Source organism: Papilio xuthus, unplaced genomic scaffold, assembly GCF_000836235.2.
Source record: "Papilio xuthus unplaced genomic scaffold, Pxut_1.1 DF825946.1, whole genome shotgun sequence".
Classification (NCBI taxonomy): Eukaryota; Metazoa; Arthropoda; class Insecta; order Lepidoptera; family Papilionidae; genus Papilio; species Papilio xuthus.
In genome coordinates, this window is record NW_013532703.1 from 579,683 (window position 1) to 601,155 (window position 21,473).

General features: G+C 32.4%; 1 protein-coding gene across 2 annotated transcripts; it reads left to right on the forward strand.

The window, feature by feature from the left end:
• The first annotated feature begins 470 nt into the window (after positions 1-470).
• LOC106124712 (uncharacterized) lies at positions 471-20,025 on the forward strand. 2 transcript variants are annotated; one of them, XM_013321633.1, is made up of 9 exons: positions 471-632; positions 12,078-12,175; positions 12,913-13,091; positions 13,549-14,394; positions 14,685-14,862; positions 15,308-15,456; positions 15,864-16,047; positions 16,708-16,732; positions 19,419-20,025. In XM_013321633.1, the coding sequence occupies exons 2-9, from the start codon at positions 12,087-12,089 to the stop codon at positions 19,491-19,493; spliced, it is 1,725 nt and encodes a 574-aa protein (XP_013177087.1). In that variant the 5' UTR covers positions 471-632; positions 12,078-12,086; the 3' UTR covers positions 19,494-20,025. The 2 variants fall into 2 exon arrangements, with proteins under 2 accessions (XP_013177087.1, XP_013177086.1); XM_013321632.1 differs by lacking the exon at positions 19,419-20,025 and adding an exon at positions 17,102-17,845.
• The last annotated feature ends 1,448 nt before the right edge of the window (positions 20,026-21,473 follow it).

A 21,473-nucleotide genomic window follows, 5' to 3' on the forward strand; every position in this document is an offset into this window, starting at 1 on the left:
GACGTAAGACGCATTGAAATTGACAGTTTTAAACAGTTTGTAAATCAACCAAAATATTTTTATGACAAGTAAGATTTTATATTTATCAATAGAAGCTAGTACTAACAGCATTTCTGTCTATATCTTTTTTATAACAATTTAGTTATGTATTTAGACAAGAAAATAAATATTTGTACATAAATTACGAGAAATCGATTTTGTTACACCAAAAATAGTTTTTATTACAAATAACACTTTTCAAAGTACAATGGATTAAACGGTCATTAAACAATGATAAGATAGCAAGTAAGATCAGAGAGTTCGTCACGAAAATTTGCAACACGCACTTTCGTAACGTAAATCGATTATGTTACGAATAAATCCTCGCAAATTGTCTAGGTTCTTTGATGACTCTGCAACTCTGCAACTATGCACGTCATAATGTCATATGATTTTGACATAAGTAATTTTTTAAAGCGGCAACACCAAAATGGCCGCAGCCAGTTATTGAGCGGGTGGTTGTTGCCTATTTTGTTGTAAATATCATTCGTAAACTTAATCATAGTGGTATAGAAATCACTTAAAGTTATGAAATAAGGTGAAGTGTAACATAAAAACATCAAAATTAAAGTTCTGCAGTGATTACCAAGCATGTAAGTGTGATTATTATATTTTTCTGGCAAGTAATATTTTGCCATAATATTTATTTATATGGTTTCTTGCTCTAGTTCACGGGTAACGACGTCGCATCATGTGTTAAGTTGATGTTAAGTGGTAAATAGAATTTTGGAGTTATTTTAATCTTTATTTTATACATGGGATAAAGGCTAAGCTTTTATTAAGAGGTTAAGTTGCTTGTTATAAGTATTATATTAAAACCGGATTGTATCACGGACGATTATTAGTAAATAATTCTAAGAATAACGCGATCTCGCTTGAGCGTTGAAAGATGCTAACAGGGATTTCACGTAGTGGGAGAAACAATGCGTAATCTTAATGACGCTATGTATTCTTCTGTTTTCGTTTGTTTTTAGTATTTATATCACCCGTTTAATTTATTTGAGCTTAACAATGTTCCATATTTGAAAATTGACATATTACCTCTGACCTCTATTAGTTAATCGTTTTTTCTTTCAACTTGACCTTTAATTTGTCATTTGAACATTCTATTGAATTTTTTTTTTAACTTTGAATTGAGTCAAATGTTTTGTCAATGCCGGAATTATACCTATGTACCTAAAGGCGTTTATTAGAATTGCAAATAGAACATATCTATTCAATTTTGATAGAAAACTTATTAAAATTCGGTCATAGTGAATCTATAAATAAACGGATTTTTTTTTTTATCATTGTATTTATACAAGTAATAAATTACAGTGTCTGTATGTAATATCGATAAAAATAATATTTCATTTACATGTATATTTGTGTGGCTTATAACGGAAAATATTACCAATATTATAAATTCGAATGTTTGGTTAGATGGATGTATAGAAGAAGGTATCTCCAGAACGGCTGCATCGATCTTGACGAAATTTGGCATACATATAGAACATAGTCTGGAAGAACACATAAGCTACTAATTAAGGTTTTTTTTTAAATCCACGCGGACGGAGTCGCGACCGACGGGTAGTCAATTATAAAAGTTGTCTATTTGTCTGCAAAATCGTGTTTGTTCCAGCCATTCTCCGAAACGGCTGTACTGATTTTGACGAGAGTTTACTTGAAAATGTGCTTAGATGATCTGGAAATCTAAGGAGTCTAAGCCTACTTTTTATCATCCTATTCCGACAAATACGTTGACCGCTGATGTATAATATTTTCGACGACTTAAAAAAAACTCTGTTTTACATATGACTCCACATGTTCCTAGACTTTAGGAACATGTGTTTACGGACGGATAGAGTGATAATTAACACGTTCACTGCCACCCACTCGCCTGGTGTATTTATTTCCAAATTTTAGTTCGGCAAGGAATAAACGGAATTAAGTCTAACGTTAATGATAAATGTTTCGCCATATTACCGTTAGAAAGCTTTTGCCCACAACTCCGTCTGAGCGGAATAAAAAAAAGTAGTAGCCTATGTGTTCTTCCAAAGAGTTTAACATCTGTAACATTTTTTATCAATCCATGCAGCCTTTCTGGAGATACTGTGTAACAAACCTTTGCATCTATATATATGTAAAAGAAAGTCGTGTTAGTTACACTATTTATAACTCAAGAACGGCTAACCGATATGGCTGAAAATTGGTGAGGAGGTAGCTTAGACCAAGGTGACGGACTTAAGATACTATTTATTCATTTTTTTCGAATTTATTCCTTGAAGAGTTGCTTTTCATTTAACTTACTAATATTATAAATGCGAATGTTTAGATCGATGTGATGTGGATAGATAGATGGGTGGGCTACACTTATTAAGTTTTTTTTATATATCCACGCGGATGGAGTCGCGGGCGACAGCTATTTTATAATATTAGTAAGATTTTCTAGCACAGTTATTTGTTATGTGCATAAATTATTGTTAAGAAAGCATCGGCTGTATAATAGACATGTTATGCGACGGGACAGTCGATAATCCTCGATCTATGACGTCATCTCCATTCTCAAACATTTATACAACGATTATTGTTGTTTCAGTTTTTTCAGCGAGAATAAACGAGACAAAATGTCCTGTGTATTGCGGCATTATTTTTTTAAACAGGAAATACAATTTTTGTAAGACTTTTAAGCCCATATCAAGTGTTTATTTAATCTTACTAATATAGAAATGCGAATGTTTAGACAGATGGCTGTACGGATCTCGATTAAATTTGGAATACATATAGAACATAGTCTGAAAGAACAAATAGGATACTTATTTATTTTTTAATTCCGCGCGGACGGAGTCACGGGCGTCAGCTAGTAAAAGTATGAGATTAAATCGCTTTAGTATGTTTAATGCAGACAATTTAAAAAAGTCGATTTAAATTTCTAAAAAAAAATGTATGGTGATATAGGATGTTAATTTTCTATTACCTTTGTATAAAGCCCGCTATATACGATCAGTTTTAACTAAACAGCCCGATTCTTCAGATAAAACTGAACGTATGTAGCGAGCTTTGTTATTTGACGCTCAAAATACGATTAGATCGAAAATATGTCGTAAAAACTTACGTAAGTTATAAGTTATAGCTCTTATGGTAACAGTATAGTAGGAGATTTGATAAGTGGGTAACGAATTTAATTCTCTGACTACATTTGTCGCTGTCACCTGACCGCCTGGGTAGAGATGGCCGCAATTGCTAGATGTGCCGTTTCCTTTCCACTAATAGACGATTTGTTGGAATTGTGAATTATTTATACCATGTTACGACAAGTTTCCAATGGCGAAACATTTATACAAAATTATATCGTCATCTCACTCATTCGTTTAAAAAAAGAGACCACTTTTATAAGTTGACATTGTCACGGTTATAAAGTCATTTCCTGTGGGCTTTTGACACCAAAATCTCTGTATAAAGTATATCTTCATCCCTGTCTTTTATCTTTGACAAAACAGAGAAAACAATATGTTATACCTTTTGATTGATTAAGATAACATTTAACAAACATCCATCTAAACTTTAACATTTATAATATTAAAGACTAACTGTCGCCCGCGACTCCGTCCGCGTGGATATATAAAAAGAACTTAATTAGTGTAGCCAGCCCACCCATCCATCCATCCACATCACTTCCATCTAAACATTCGCATTTATAATATTAGCAAGTTAAATAAAAAGCAGCTCTTCAAGGCATAAATTCGATAAAAAAAAGAAAAAAAATGAATAAATAGTATCCTACGTCCGTCTCCTGACTCTAATCTACCTCCTCACTAATTTTCAGGCATATCGGCAAAGCCTTTCTTGAGTTATAAATAGTGTAACTAACACGACTTTCTTTTATATATATACGAGTATATAGAAGATTATAACAACCTCGTAGCCACTAGTAGTAGACCGATTTAATTGTGAGGTTGTTATTCGAATTCTTTGAAGTAGTCGTTATCGATTTTTATTCGTTATAAACAAATTATTATCGCTTAATTATGTATGCCAAATATGCAAATTTTCGTGCACATAGTTTTTTTTGTATGTTTTATGGTTATTATTATATAAATTTAAGTATGAATTTTTATAAAAATAATAAAAATTTCGTCATACTATGTATTCGTGCTGCTTGAACAAATAATAACTGGGAAGTCAGAAAGCCTGGTACTAATATTTAGTAACACAAAAATCTTTTGTTTTCTCGTGTGATTTTAGGAGTTTCTTTTAATATGTTAATTTTTAAATTATATTACTTAATGATAAACTTCTTACTTAATAATAATATTACAAATGCGAATGTTTGGATGGATGGATAGATGTTTGTTTGAATGTATCTCGAGAACGGCTTTATCGATCTCGCTGAAATTTGGTATAGATATAAAACATAGTCTAGAACACATAGGCTGCTTATTGAGTATTTTTGTCTAATACAGTGCAGACGGAGTCGCGGGCGACAGCTATATAGAGTGTCCAGAAATTCATTTGGTCATTTCTGGACATCCTGTATAAGAACGGACATAATCAGTACAAAAGTTTCCTTGGTCACATGAATACTATTTTGAAGATAATGTCCGGATATACCTAAGATGTAATCTTTCAAGTACTTTGATAATTTTGACAAATTTACAGCAATACGATATTTTATAAAAAAAAATTATTCAGTTTTCTAATCATAAAGTAAAGCAGCAGCTGAGCAGTTTCTTAATATAGTTTTTACATTATATTTCTAAAATTAATAAATCACTCAGAGACGTAGAATGGTTAATAAATTAACCATTCTACGTCTCTGAGTACAGTAAAATACTTCTACAATTGGATTGTAAAATAATATCGATAACAAATTAAAGTTTCCTAATAAAAATACCCTTTTTCGTAATAGACTATTGCATACATAATATTATAAAGAAGAAAGATTTAATTATTTGTTTGCATTGAATAATCTTCTATACATCTATACATATAAAAGAAAGTCGTGTTAGTTAAATTATTTATAACTCAAGAACGGCTTTACCGATATGGCTGAAAATTGGTGAGGAGGTAGCTTAGAGCCAGGAGACGGACATAGGATACTATTTATTCATTTTTTTCGAATTTACGCCTTGAAGAGCTGCTTTTTATTTAACTTACTAATATTATAAATGCGAATGTTTAGATGGATGTGATGTGGATGGATGGGTGGGCTGGCTACACTAATTAAGTTTTTTTTATATATCCACGCGGACGGAGTCGCGGGCGACAGCTAGTATTAAATAAAATAATATTTATCCCTTGACCCACTTTATCTTTACAAAGATAGTAATTGATATCCATACAGGACGTCTACTGGATATCATTTGCGAGGAACGGATATCCCTATCCTTTCGCTATCCACTTATCTATCGGATAGTATATCAGTTGCGAGACCTAAGCATTTTTTTAATTTCTTTTCACTAATTAATATTTAACGGGTTCCCTTATGATAAAAAGACCAGAAGGTCCCTTAAGAAGGCTGTATCTTCGTAGTAAAGTTCAGTTTCACCATATTTTTATTTCTACCAAACTCATGATGTTATCTCTATCTTTTTTAAACACAAGAGAGGGATAGCTTTATGATTTCATACATCTCTTTCATTGGTGGTAGCCCTCATTAATATAGAGATGGAATATTCTAGAAATGTTGAATATCGAAGTCTTGTTTGGTCTGTGCCTTATTCGCTATACTGTCATTTGTGTTTCCCACTGTTGTTATACTGCAAACACCAATTGTTTGTTTACTCGAATCCAGTTCACAGCCTTGGTTTTAATTATTCCTTATATCACAGCACGCTATTATTTTCTGTTAAACAATGGCGTGTTATAATTTAATTTACCTTAACTTAAGGTAAGATTATCGCAAACGTAAGGGATTTGTGATAAACTTAGATTTGTATTGGATTTTATTACTTAATTAGAGGTCGATTAAATCGAAAAGTAGCTTATAATATGCCTGTATACATTACCTACCTTCCCATGTAGTTCCTGTCAAGATTGGTCTACCCATTGCAAGATTATCCGAAACTAAAGCGGTTTTCCGGACAGGCAGAAAGGATTGACGTAATAGGGGTTATTTCCAGGCCAATCAGAGTTAAGTCTCTTTAAGGAATTTCAGCTAAATCAGATATTTAATTTAGCGACACAGATTGTCATTAATAGCCGTCGGCTTTTACTGACTTCATTGCTTTTCAAAGGTAGGTAGGAAAGAAGACAAACCTAGTCATGTTCTAGAAGATGAATAACTATGGATTGCCAATGTCAAAACATATACACCTACATATATACCTTCTCACTCATTCTACTTGAAGAATCGGAGAATAAAAATTGTGTTTCGGCAGTGGAACAATAATACGAAGAGTACCTCGTTCCTCGTGTCTGCAGCAAAGGATAGGAATAAGTGCCGGCCTCAGTTACCGTTCAGCTATACCTAGGGTGCCTTCAAGAGAAGAATGAAAACGTACTTACTAAGCTAGTGCTTCTAGTGCCTTCGAACACACAGCCAGTAACTATCACGTGGGTTTGTGGTCAAGCATTATTTATTCAATACTAGCTGTAGCCCGCGACTCTGTCCGCGTGTAATTAAAAAATCGATTTTTTTCTCACCTTTTAAACCTATTCCAGACCTCCACGAACATTTCGAGACAAAGATATGATAAATCCGTTCAGCCGTACTCTAGTTTTAGCGAGACTAAGAACATGGATTATAAACACATTTAAATTATAAGTACTTAATAATTTTTGGGTTAATTTTTTGGTAGAGTTAACTCAAATTGTGTTGCTAACGCAAGCTTGATTTTTACTTTTCTAGCGTGATTCATCAGATAAATGTTCATAATGAACATTTAACTAAAACATGCAATTTGCTGTGAAATATAAAGTTACCACAACACTTGAATACAAGAAGACTGATCGTGTGGCAACTATTCAAAAAAAGAGAGTGAAAGAGATAGAGAAAAAACTAAGAAACAATTATTATCATCAGCTTCTACTCATCCTCTCCTTACTCGATTCTACTATTCCCGCTCTTTCTTTCTAGTAACTTTACTAATATGTACTATACATGCGAATGTATGGATAAATGAATGGATTTTTATTATAAGATATGTTCAGAACGGTTGCACGGTTCTTGTTGAAATTGGCCATAGATGTAGAATGGAAGAACATAAGTTACTAATTACGTTTTTTTAATACCGCACGGACGGAATCGCGGGCGACACGTAAGTAATATTCTATAGTAATCTACTCCCTCATTGAATTTAGTATGGAATCCTTACAACGTGTATGTGAATCCCAAGCATTGAGTTATGTCATTATGTTTAAAGTATTTAGCACATTGTGAGAACATATTTGTATCTTGTACGGTTTCACATTATTGAGGTATTCATTCACTTGTTTCAAACGACAGGATACAGGTCGATTTGTTATTATATGTAGTTTTACCATCTTGAGGGGATGGCTGATGGGTTAGAAAGAGACGGAAAAAATAAAAGATCTCACGAGATTCGCGCGGGATTAAAAAATTACTTAGTAAGTAACATATGTGTTCTTCCAGACTATGTTATATACATCTATGTCACATTTTAGCGAAATCCATACAGCCGTTATACACATTCCTTCTAACACCCACGCGTCTAACTATACATTTAAACTTTTGCATTTTTAGATTACTAGCTGTCTTCCTTGACTTTGTCCGCGTGGTATTAAAAAAAGTTTAGTAGCTTAAGTTCCACACTATGGCCTACATCTATGCCTTTCAACGTTATCCATGTCACCGTTCCGGAGATACCTTCTAACAAACACATTAAAAAAATGGAGACATTCATATTTTTTCATGTTTTCTTTGACCACATTTCGTACCAGTTTCTTTGCATAGTTGCGAACAACAGCGCACTCAAGTGCATCCACAAGTAAAACTTTCTATTATGAAATTGTACCAATATAATGCATATATGTTTTAATTAACAGTTTTTATATCAATTATCAAATGTTTATTTATTGAATAAAACTTAAAAACATAATATATTTAAGGTACGCGTCCATTGGCCAGCGTCGGACGCACTGCACACATGGCCCGCAACGGATTGCTTGTTGATAATTGCCGTCCGTGCGATGCGTCCGGTGCGGGATAATGGACGCGTATCTTTAAATATCACCTAATTATATCTGAAAACCGAAAAAATAAACGAATTTTTTTAACACAACACCTTGTTTGAATTTTAAAACTTCTCGCTCGACATATTTTTTTTAAAACGTCCTCCAACGAACGTGTTCATACATATAGTTTTAATATTCATAACTTGACCTCAGTGTATTTTTACATTTTTTCACGTAAAGCCACCTTGTATGCACATACTGGTGATGCATAATCTATTTTCATTGGAATAAATTATATTTTTTTAGGGATGCGTAAAAAAATCGCATAAGGCGATAGAAAATAGGTGTTAAAAATATAATTGTGTGCTCTTCCATATCATCATCAACCAGCCCTTATCCCTATCGAGGGTCGGCACAGTATGTACTACTCCTCCATACATCTCTATCAGCCGTCATATCCGAGTCTACCCCCTTCTTACGCATATCCTCTTTCACAGTCATTGTGTGCTCTTCCATATGTAAGACGTTTTTATATTAATACTCAATTTCCAAAATATTTCGTTTATAAACACTTTTTTCTTTAACTGTTGATTTCTGATACCAAAATCTCTGTTTAAAACATATTGTTATTTCTGTTTTGTCAAAGATAATGACAGGGACGACGATATGTTTTATATAAAAATTTTGGTCTCAGAAACCCACGATAATTAACCAAAACTTATAGCACAATAATTGTCGTACACAACACCGTCGCGAAGCCTATGTTCTTCCAGACTCTATTCTACATCTTTGTCAAATTTCACCGAAGTCCATTTAGCTGTTTTGCAGATACGGAACAACAAACATCTACTTATTCGCATTTATAATAATTAGATAATTTAATTTTATATCGAATACTTATAGATTTAAGTTCCGATTATGATTTAATATTTATTAGGATATTTAGTGGTCATCATCATCAGCTCACTATACGTCCCCACCGAGGGGCTCGCAGCCTACCTTAAGTTAAGAGTGATTAGGCCATAATCAACCACGCTGGCCAATTGCGGTTTGGTTGACTTCACATATGTCTTTGAATTTCTTCGCAGGTATGTGCAGGTTGCATGATGTTTTCCTTCACCGTAAGAACATCGGATAAATGTACATATTTAATTCGAAACACATTGGTACATGGCGGGATTCGAACCCAGGAATTACTACTATTTAGTGGTAATAAATCCTAACTTTTATGACTAGTTGATTAATATGACAAGCAATTATTATTATTTCCGCTACGCAACCTGAATACAAATAAGATATTACGCAAAGCCATTGGTAAAGGGATTGTCATTTGTGACGTAATGTAAGGTATGACATGCATTGTATATGATTTCCACTGTGAGATTAGTCGCGCGCCACCAGTTTTTAATAGAGTCGCGTGTTCTATTTCCTCTGGCCATGGTGCCCAAACAAAATGTCATAAGTGTGCGGTTAGCACGCGGTTATCAGCCAAGTGGAAAAGAGCATTAAGAGTACGGCATATTGAAATATGTTTGCGCATATTACTCTCTTTGTCCCCATTTGTTAGATATCTTACTTATGTTATAAATGCAAATGTTTAGATGGATGTATGGATGAAATGTGGCATACATACAGAACATAATCTAGAATACATAGGCTACTAATTATGTTTGGTTTTAATTCGCGCGAACGCAGTCACGGGCGACAGCTAGTAGTCAAACATAAGCGTTAGGGTATTGTTTTCTCTGGATATTTTTATTTGAATCAACATAAAACCTCTATCGTAGTGAACAACTTTCGGTTATGGTTCGTGGAATCATTATATTTTGGATTTAATCCAACGCCATGTTGTGGTCTCATGCATCATTTTCAGCCTAAGTTTTGGGGACAATTTATCATTATTATATATCTTAATGAAAGTAGAAAAAATGGTAGACATGCTTAACAGAATAACGATGATCTAGATCAGTCTTTTCCAAAGTGGGCGATAACGCCCCCTTGTGGGCGCTGCAGGTCTCAAGTTGCGGGTTATAGTAAAAGTTTCCTTTAGCATTCTCCGTTAATACACATATATAGGACACAAGAATTAATTAATTTAATTTGAAGTTATTGTGGTTTTTAAATATGTGAAAATATGGGGGCGCTAAAAAATATTTGTTTTCAGTGGCAGTAGACAAAATAAGTTTGGGAACCACTGATCTAGATCGAGAGTTCAAGTTTAAGGATGTAGAACGTCTTTTTACTTACTAATTAACTTAATACAAGAATGTTTATAGTTTAGTAAATAAACGTTTGGATGCTTCAAGCCGCGGTCACAAGCGCTCTTTGTACAGTGGATCAAGGACGTTGTATTTTCATCAGTTGTGTACACTCATTTACACAAATGGTTAACGTATTATTAATTAGTCCACGTGTTCACTTTTCCACATAATCGTACGTTGTATTATTGTGTGGCCATATACCAAAAAATATGCCAAAAATTTATACAATAAACTAAGTGAAATATTTTTTATTCTATGCTCTTACACAATAATATTATTTTTATTGTAAAAAGAGCAAACCGCTTATTGTATTCGCCAAAATAGCCAAGCGAATATTGCCATCTACTGGCAATATTCGCTTGGCTATTTTTTTTGCATATTCGACCGTAAAACCGACCGTTTTTTTCTAATAATTATTTTCTATAATATAATATTTCATCAACCAGCCCTTATCCCTTCGGAAGGTTGGCACAGCATGAACTACTTCTCCATACATCTATATCGGCCATCATATCTAAATCCACCCCCTAAATAACATATCCTCTTTTACACAATCCATCCATACTTTCTTAGTCTTCCTTTGGAGCCATATTATAACATTGTGATATTTGATAACCCAAATAATTTATCTCTGCATAAATCTTGTTTTATGCAACTTAAGCGGTCTAGTAGAGCCGCCATCTCGAGTCGGCTGTTACCCTTTGATGTTTATACCAAAGGCACTTGTCATCTAATGCGACGTTATCCATCTTGAAGGAGAAAGGAACCTTAAGGTGTTTTGAATTAAGGTTTAAAATACTCTGACAATATTATGCATAAGGAAAAGAGTTTTTCAGTTTGTTTGTTTCAAGTCTACAAAAGCTTCTATTTATATTAAAATAGTATATAGAGGTAATGTAAATTAAGTAAATAATATAACTACTTCCTTTCTTCATGGAAATAATAAATCCATATATACAATACGTTACATACATATATTTTACACAAACTATTAGCTGGAATAAACGCAGCCTTGGGTAGAGACGGACAGACAGACGGACATATTTTTTTATTATGATTCAATAAGACATTTTGTTCTATGTTATATAAAGACACACCAATTTTATTATATTTATTGATTATATAGTTAACGTAATTACATTTTATGTAATTAAAAACTAAATATACGGTACATAATGTTAAATATACACGGAAAGTTTATAAATAAACACATAGAAGAAAATAATAACTCATCGTTATGAGCTAACAGCTACGACATTCGATAGCTATTATATTGATTAATTAAAGACTCTTATATACTAGTGCTGGTCTATTATATAATTATATTTACATAAGAAATATATAACACGTAAATTTATGAATGGAATAGTTGATATGTAATTTGTTGACGGCATATCATTTGGATAGTACACGAGATCATGTAGACGAGTTTTTACAATTTACCTAGGCTGATTACAAATGAAGAGCGACGGTGGTTCAGGGGTCGAGCTTGCAACCTGCAGGTCGAATCGCACTTGGCTAGCGTGGTTGACTATGGCCTAATCACCCTTAACTTAGGGTAGTCTCCGAGCCCCTCGGGGACTTATAGTGAGCTGATGATGATGAATTACAAATGCCGTTTACGATTTGACTGACCGAATACAATATGTTTATTTTTCACAGCGGCGATACATGGCACGGAGTGATGGCCAGCATTGGGAGGAAGATGAACTGCTGTACTCCAGCCGCGACAGCGATGACAGTCCCATACTTTCCTACAGGTTAATTGTCTTAAACCTTTTTCCATTAAACCATTAGCCGCACCTTTTATATCCAGCATATTGATATAATACTTAAGCGCAGCATATGTTTGGCACGATTTGTTACGTAGAAAACAAAAATTACAGCACGATGTAACGGACTACGACTGGATAAGACGATGAATCGAATAACACCTTACTTGACAAAATCGGTTTAGATGTTTCGACTCTGTGACGTCACAAAGGAGTTACATACATACAAACATTCTACTCTTGTTAAACGAATAAAAATACATTGAAAATACAACGCAATTTGCCATTTAGTTTTGGTTTTATGTTATGTATATCTGCATAATAGTTTGCTGGATCAAACCAATACTCATACCAAGTTTATACCAATATCTGGTTCGATTCGGTACCGGTTCAATTCGGTTTGGTACAACGGTGTTTGTAATACGTATATGAATGCAATGAATGTTTCATTGTAATTTATTATCTTCATATCGCGAGGTCACAACCGTGACATTGAACTTAGTATATTAATGTATGTTACTAACACGGGGTTTCTGAGACCAAAATATTTTTATAAAACATATCGGCATCATTATATTAAGCAAAACAGAGATAACAATATTTTATAAAAGTTTTGTGTGTCAGAAACCCATAATAAGGACATAATTATCAAAATTAGATCCACCATAAATCCAATAGAAATTTTGTAGATTTAAAAAAAAAGTTATTGTTCCGTTTGTGTCCAGACATGAGAAATATCGTCGGTACTCGTCACACGTACGCGAGGGCAAGACGGAGGAAAGAGAAAGAAGATCGACATTCAGCGTGCTCGCAAAATTCTTCCTGTTCAGTACCGCAATGATATTATTCTGTGTACTGCTCTATATACCTGTATATAATAAGGCCAATGACCAGGTTCTTAAACGTAAGTTACACAAATATATTTTAAAGTATATAAAGGTCAACGCTTATTTGACACAAACTGTATAATCGTCTTTATCTGACTAATATTATAAATGCGAATGTTTGCATGGACGACGATGGACGTATGTAACTAGAAGGTATTTCCAGCATGGATTTAGCTGAAATTTGGCATAAATGTAGAGTTGGAATAATTGGGCTATTATTTTTTTTTTATTATCGGCTCAGACGGTGTCGCGGGCGACAGTTAGTGTTACAAAAAAAATAACCCAGCGCGCAAAAGGTTAAAACAAGTGACATAGATTTCTAAATTAATTGATGTTCAAAGGTCATTTGACCTTTGACTTTTAAATGAACTTTGATTTATTTATCTATCGATAATAAGACGTATTTCAAACCTTCAAATAATATTAATTTCGATGTTTAATTTTTAAATAATAAGATTAAGGTGCATCTTTCAGCCGCTGTAGCTGGCTGGTCAATAAATACAAATAGAGATACAAAAATATATGTACAGCCAGAAAATGTAACAACGATACACGAACCAAAAGACATCTGTCCAAAAAGTAATAGAAAAGAAAAAAATAAACTATTCCTACTAATATTTGTTTGTTCGTCAACTTCAAATTTCGAACAGAGAGTTGCCATTAGAGAGACGTGGGGAAATTATAAAAATTATCTCAAATTATCTAGAATATTCCACGCGGTTAAAGAAAAGTACAAAAATTATAATTCAAGTATCGATATTGAAACAGATAGTACTAATGTTAGTGTTAATTTAGATAGGATACAAAGAGACATATCTGGTTTTGGTCAGTTATTACCGGAATTAGCTAAAGCATTGCAAAACAATATGGCGAAAGCAACAGAACCGGCTGAAGAGAAACGTTTCGAAGATGAAAAAGAAGATGATAAAATGTTGCCAGAATTCGATATGAATAAAGTTTTAGGCGATCAAGAAGATGATAATGATTTTGATTACGAATACGGCAGTAATATTATGAAAATACCACCGAAAGGTTACGAAGATTCCCCAGATTTAGGGAGAATTATGTCTCTATTGAAACATATAAAAACTTTTCCTAAATTTGAACCTGAAATAGATAATAGTGATCCAGATTTTAAATTAGTATTTCTATTAGGATTACCACCGAATGATAACAACACAGATGTTCAAGAGAAGATCGAAACTGAAGTGGAAACATATGGAGATATAATTCAAGAAGGTTTTATTGATTCCTACAATAATTTAACTTTAAAATCTATAATGATGTTAAAATGGGTTACTAATAATTGCAATGAAAGTGGTGAGTACACACAAGTTAATAATTATAATAAGTCACATAGTGTAGGTTAAAAAAAGACCCATAATTTATTTCCAAAACTTTGTTATTAATGTTAAAACTTACTCAGGTTAATAGTTGGTTTGTAAATCTTACTAATATTATAAATATTGAGATGGATGGATGTTTGTTAGAAGGTATCTCTAGAACGGCTACAGAGATCCATAAGGGCTATCTGCAAGGTTTTTTTAATACCGTGCGGACAGTCGCGGGCGGTAGCTAGTGATAACATAAATCTTTATCTATATTTCCAGTCCGTTACATATTGAAGACCGATGATGATATGTACATAAACGTGCCAAATCTGGTAACGAACTTACGTTCCCGCGCAAAGACGTTCGATGACAACGCTAAAGGGAACAGCAAAGAGTATTTGCTTATAGGAGACCTAATCTGTGGAGCTAGACCTGTACAGGATACAAAGAGCAAATGGTAAGTGGTTACAGTATAGTCTGATAAATTTATCTGACCCGGTGGATATAAGTGAAATTACTAAAAAATTGTGTAAAATTTTAAGTAAAGCGTCAAAAGATTTAATTCCAACTGTAAGCTGTCGTAAACAAAATAAGTAAAAAGTTATTAGTTAAGTAATAAATGGCGATTTTGTTCTGCTATGCATAACCTAAAAACGCTACAAATTAACGTATCTGTCCAGTTATCTTACGAATATTATAAAAGCAAATGAATAGAATGGATGGATGTTTGTTAGAAGGTATCTTCAGAAGTATTCAATCTCATTAAAATTGGCATAGATATAGAACATAGTCTGTAAAAACTCATAGGTTTCTTATCAGTGTTCGTTGAATACCGCGTGGATGGCGTCGTAGGCGACAGGTAGTGTATAAATATTTATGCAGCTGAGTGTACACTTGTACAGGTACAGTCCGCGCTACATGTACCCGGGGCGCGTGTACCCGCGGTACTTGTCGGGTACAGGCTACGCTCTGTCAGCGCCCGCAGCACGCGCGCTGTATGCGGCCGCGCTCACCACCACGTACTTCCATCTAGAAGACATCTACATCACTGGTGAGTCACCACACTATCTCTTGTACTCATTATGTTGGATAAACTGGTATTTTACATAGAATCTAGAGAAATAACGGAATAATTTTGGACTAATTTTTGAAAAATAAAGACATGAAGAGGTTTTCATAGTAAAATAGCCGTATTTTTACCTTTAATTTTCACTAACATACGTAAAGACAAACTCGCACTAGTGGAAAAAGGTAGAATATGAATTCTAGCTAATCTTACTAATATTATAAATTCAAAAGTTTAGATGTATGTTTGAAGGTATCTCTGTAGTATAGTATTGTAGTAGTATAGTCTGGAAGAACACACAGACATCTCATTCATTCCTTTTTTCAATACTGCGCGGACGTAGTCGCGTGCGACAGCTACTATTATAAAACAGTGAAAACTCTTTGATATAGGTATGTGCGCGCTCCGTTCGAATCCCCGCGTAGTAGCGCGCGACGAGGCGGGGTTCTCGTACGCGCCGGTGCGAGCGCCCGCCGCCGCCTGCGCCGCGCATGCGCGCATCTCCGCGCACCGCGTGCCGCCGCACCGCATGCGCGCGCTGCACCGCACACTGCTGCAGCCCCTCGCTGCTGACAGGTAACTCACCTCTGATCACGAATCATCATCGATCTGCCCTTATCCCTATCGGTGGTCGGCACAGTATGTACTACTCCATACATCTCTATCAGCCGTCATATCCGAATTCACCCCTTCCTACGCATATCCTCTTTCACACACTCTTTTTTGGTCTCCTCTACCATTAGCTCTGATCACGAATACCCACTAAATACTACCTCTAATAGCCCCTCCGAGTATAGAGATTGATGTAACTTACATAAAAATACTTTATTAAAGTACATATACTTAGGTCCACAATTTATACAATAAATAAAATTATAGTGTCTGTATATCTAAAACAAATATTTCATCAAAATGTTGTCTTGCTTTATTTATAACAAAAAAAAATCAGATTTACAAAATTTATCACTTACGATAGTTTACGTAGGAGCCATCGATTGACAGGTAATAAAAATTTTTACAAAAGTACATTTTGTATTCGAACATTTTTTTTTTACTAAAATTCATGGTTCCCACGTAAATAATCGTAACCGACACTTTTTAATTTACACTATCATAAGCTTTTTTTTTTAACTTAATCATCTAAATATCTAGATCATATTTATAGATATAGATCATATTTGTTACTTATTGGAAATTAGAAAAAAAAATTGTTTAACATTTTTTTACGATTTTCAGATGCGAAAGAAAACAATTAGCACAGGTAAGAAATGATATTATTCATAGAAAATTATCAACAACATCAGGAAATATCCCGATGTCTGTCAGTACATATTTATTTATTGTTATTATCTGTTACTTCCTATGATAAATATTTTAACAGTTATTTTTAACTTAAAAAATATATACATTTCATATTATCAGTGCTCACAGAATAATAAATATATTATTTAGGTATAAAATTACGCAATCAAAGTCGTTTAAATTATTTTTCACTTGAACAACTGTTTGTTTTAACAATAATTTTTAGCAGTATCCGGGAGGTACTAGAAGGTTTTTTTGTCTAAGTAGGAGTAGAATGGGGTCCAATGAAGTAGTGTACATAATATATTGATAGTAAATAATGCTTTAGGTGAAGCAAGCGTCGTCAGCCGGGCCAACTCGCGCTGCGCCAAACAATAAGAAGCAACGACGCTTCTATAAGACGCCACCGAAATGCAAATAATACGAAGATAGAGAGAACATAACTCTCACACGACGCTACGAAGAGGATATAACAGGCCTTAGGTCACGTACACACAATGCGGTCAGACGGACGAGGTAAATGCCTAATAGCAACCATAATCTAAAAGTTCTTGTAATCTCTAAGTAGCACTAAACTGTGAAACTTAGTACAGTTAAAAAAAACTATAAAAATTCAGTTGACTGCGTTCTGGCTAACCGTTTTATGTGTATGGGCCCTTAATTCTCCTCAAAACCGTCACCAAATGACAATAAATTAAACCATAAAGCTACGAAGTAATTCACAAGTTTAAAAAATCAGTCACATGTGAAACATCAAATCCATACAAAAAGCGTTGTATTTGTGCCAATATACGTAAAGTAGTACGCACCAATCCATCATCATAGTCATTCTAATCTTACAAAATAATCTTTCTCTAGTTATTAGGTTTTATAAATCCTTCGGGGTACCTCCCGGAGATATTGCGTTAAAAAAAATCATTAAAAAAATTATAACAATTTTAAAAATTTTTAATATTTCGCACCCCTAGATGAATACTTTTTTAATTCGTAAAAATCGAAATTGAACTTACAAACTTTGCAAATTCCCGTATCAAATACGATATTAAAAAAAATCAGATTTTTAATGATAAAAAAAAAAATATTGAACTAAAAATATAAATTGAAAAAAATGTATTATTTTTAGGGTTCCGTACCTCATAGAAAAAAAACGGAAGCCTTATAGGATCACTTTGTTTATATCTTTAATAAATATTTAAAAATCAGTCTCTCAATTACTGAAAAAACATGTTTTTTTGAGTTACCGCAGTGTTCATTTAGGGGTGTGATTTATTAGTAATTTTCTTGAACTAGTCGAACAATACAATGAATCTCAAATCGCAGCTTATTTCAAAATAAGGTATTCGTTTATCAATATCTCTATTATGTACAAAATAATATAAGTATATAGATATAGAATGAATAGAGGTCGAATCTCGAAGAAATATCATGCGAAAAGAGTCGTATCTGATATAGGTCCCCTCAAGTGCAAATGTACAATCGCGTTCATTATAATTAAGCAGTTTTTTTGTTAGTAAAATGTCTAAATATATTGAATAAAAAGTTTTTCGAATCGATTGTACCCAATGAGTTTTAAGGTCAGCGCTTTCGTGAATACGCCTATACGAGATGTAACTCTTTACGTTGTGTGAGAATGTAAGCTATTGTGATAGTAATCCTGCCATTGGAAGCGTTGAAAACGGTCGTATATCTGTCTTAATATATACATGCTATGTTGATACCGTTATATATATTTGAGAGCAAAATTATATATGGTCGATTATATATTAATTTAAAAAATATCCTCGTAATCTTTGTTTATTGTTTCGTAGTTATTTAAAATTCATCGTTTGTTTGAAAATATTCATTATATTACTATCTTAATTTTATATATTTTTATTAAAATAATAAGCCAAAAAAAAAACTCAGCCGTTAATAAGTAAAAATCTTTTATAGGTCTTATTTTACGTAATCATTTTTATTTGTACCTCAATTCTTAATTTTTTTATACATTTATTTCAATCGTTTTTTATCATTTTTTCCTCCATTGCATATACAGGATGTATCCCTAAATTATTATAAATATTGTTATAACAGCTTTTTTATGTTTTCCTTCACGGTTTTTTATTAGAACTATATTAAGACAAAGTTTAATATACAGTGGAAACTTACTGTAACATTCAGTATCTCGAGCAGTATATATTTGGACAGTACAATAGCCTAAATAGGTATAAATAGGTTACGAATGGGGTGCCTTTAGAAAGAAATATATAAGATAGTATGCATTAATTTATCTGCTGAGTACATAAACTAAATATATAGAAGTTTCTAAAGTAAATAACGTTTCCAGAATATATTGCTTCTAGTTCACATTAAAATGGATTGTTTAAATCCGATGGCAGTTGTTGACTGTGGGTTTTCATTGATTAAATATCTGTACACAAACATATTGTCATCTCTCTGCTTTTCGTCGAAACAACAATAATGTATTTGTACATGTTTTACAGCAGTGGAAACCTACGATGAGATATTTACAGTTTAGTAGATCTCTCACTATATTTAAGAATCTTTTTGGTTTTTTTTACGTTTTTTTTTATTATCGTTTTCGTTATTTTTAATCTCATTTTAAGCACATTTTTATGTTTATCATACTTTTTTTTCGTTCCCAGATGAATAAACGCGAGGGAAGACTGTATATTATTTATAAATACCTGCGTTTGCTCGTCACACATAGCTCATGTTGAGGACTGAGGACTAACGCAATATTTATCATCGACTAAAAGTTGGTTTCTGAGACCAAAATCTCTGTATACAGAGATAACAATATGTTTTACACGGGGATATCAGTCTCAGAAATTCACGGTTACACATTGTTACACAAAATACTGACTGACTTTATAATTACGTCAGAATAAGGCATTATTAACGTTGGTCCTTCGAGCCAGATCAAAATCTAGATCTCAGTTTGCACCTCAGTGAATTCGCTTTGTATATTTTAAGCTATGTCTTAGATAATTTAATGTACGCGTCCATTAGCCGCACCGGACGTAACGCACGCACGGACCGCAACGGATTTTAGTTAACATAGCGCTGCGTCCGTCATCCGCGCCGACCGCATCGAAACACGGGAATTATCAACAAGCAATCCGTTGTGGGTCGTATGTGCATTGCATCCGGCTCGGAACAATGGAAACGTACCTTTATTCATAATAAATAGTTTCATACATCACCGATTTAAATAATTTGATATAAAAATACGATAAAATCATAAAATTAATCAATTTAATATACAGTAAAACAATAGAAGTTTCCTATTTTAGTAAAATTATGGTTCAATTATACTTAATTCCATTTTTTAATATCCACATGTCATTAGTAAAATGATTTTTTTTTTTATTATAATACTAAAAAGTTACAAAATCGTCGTACATCCATTTATTTAGATTTTTAAATTAATTATTAGCCTTATATATTTTTGACAAAAAATTATTAAGTTTTTAAAAAATACACGGTAGTATAATTTTTTATTATTTTATATTTGATTTTTTTTCTAAATAATAATAAAAACTATTATCATGCAATGAATTGTAAAAATAGATGTTTTTTAATATTTTTTTTACAATAACAAAACTATTTAAAAAATTATTTTTTAATTTTTTTTATTTTTTATTCATAATTCCCGCGCATAAATCACTATACAAATTATATTATGAACATATAAAATTTATTTGCGAAATGTTTATAAATTTTTAATAAAAATAATATTTTTATTGGTTGTCATTAAATTTTTATTTTATAGTTTTTTTGTGCAATGATATTATTAATAATTTTCAAGTATTTTTTGCGATTTTTTTTATGTTTTCAATGTTATTAGTGTTTTATATTAGAATAACTGTAATTTTTATTTTGATGAATTTTCTCGATGTATTTTTTAGGAAACTAGATTACTTTTTAAATAGCTTTTTTTTATCTTAGTATTTAGAATCTCCATAATAATTGCGATGTTAGAAATTAATAATAATAATGGAATAATTGTTGTTTTTATTTCCAAATAATTTTAAAAGTATAATTAAGAGTAATTTGTTGGTAAATGTATTAAATAGGAATAAAAAATCGTGGTAATCTGACTTTAAAAGTTTTATGAATTTTTTTGCAAGCTTAAAAAATTCTTGTTTTTTTTTTAATATTTACGAAATTATGGTTATCCTTTCTTAAAAAACTATACACAAATCAGTTGAAAATATGTTCTAAAATAATAATTAAAACTATGTCAGTTTTAATTTTAAACTTTATAAGATCAGCTAGAAAAACTAAAAAAAAACTTTTATTAATTTTTTACCATGCAGTATTAATTTTTTTTCCTTTATCTGTGAAAAATATGTAATTTTTTTATTGTTTATACCGCGTTATATTATATTTATATTATTTACACAAATTGTAATCATTTTTAAAGTTTTGATTTTATTTGAAATCATTTTTTTTTAAATTTTTTTTATCAAATTATTTACTTAAAATATATACATTTGTAAGCAGTTTTGTATAAAAACTTGTGATGTAAGAAAAGACAGATTGCCATAATTGTATCCAATGCTTTGTGTTTATGTTAATAAAAATTGCATGCAGAATCTACACTAAGGGTGTCTCGTAGTGACCAATTAACTATCAATACAGCAGTTAATGTTTTAGTGTATTGAAAAAAAACCTTTATAAACTTTAGTTTAAGT

What these genes read in the sequence shown, in the direction of transcription:
- LOC106124712 (XM_013321632.1), top strand. Translation starts at nt 12,087, where the DNA reads ATGGCACGGAGTGATGGCCAGCATTGGGAGGAAGATGAACTGCTGTAC. An exon ending in CAGGATACAAAGAGCAAATG is followed by an intron (nt 14,863 to 15,307) that starts GTAAGTGGTTAC and finishes ACACTTGTACAG; the next exon opens with GTACAGTCCGCGCTACATGT. An exon ending in AGAAGACATCTACATCACTG is followed by an intron (nt 15,457 to 15,863) that starts GTGAGTCACCAC and finishes TCTTTGATATAG; the next exon opens with GTATGTGCGCGCTCCGTTCG.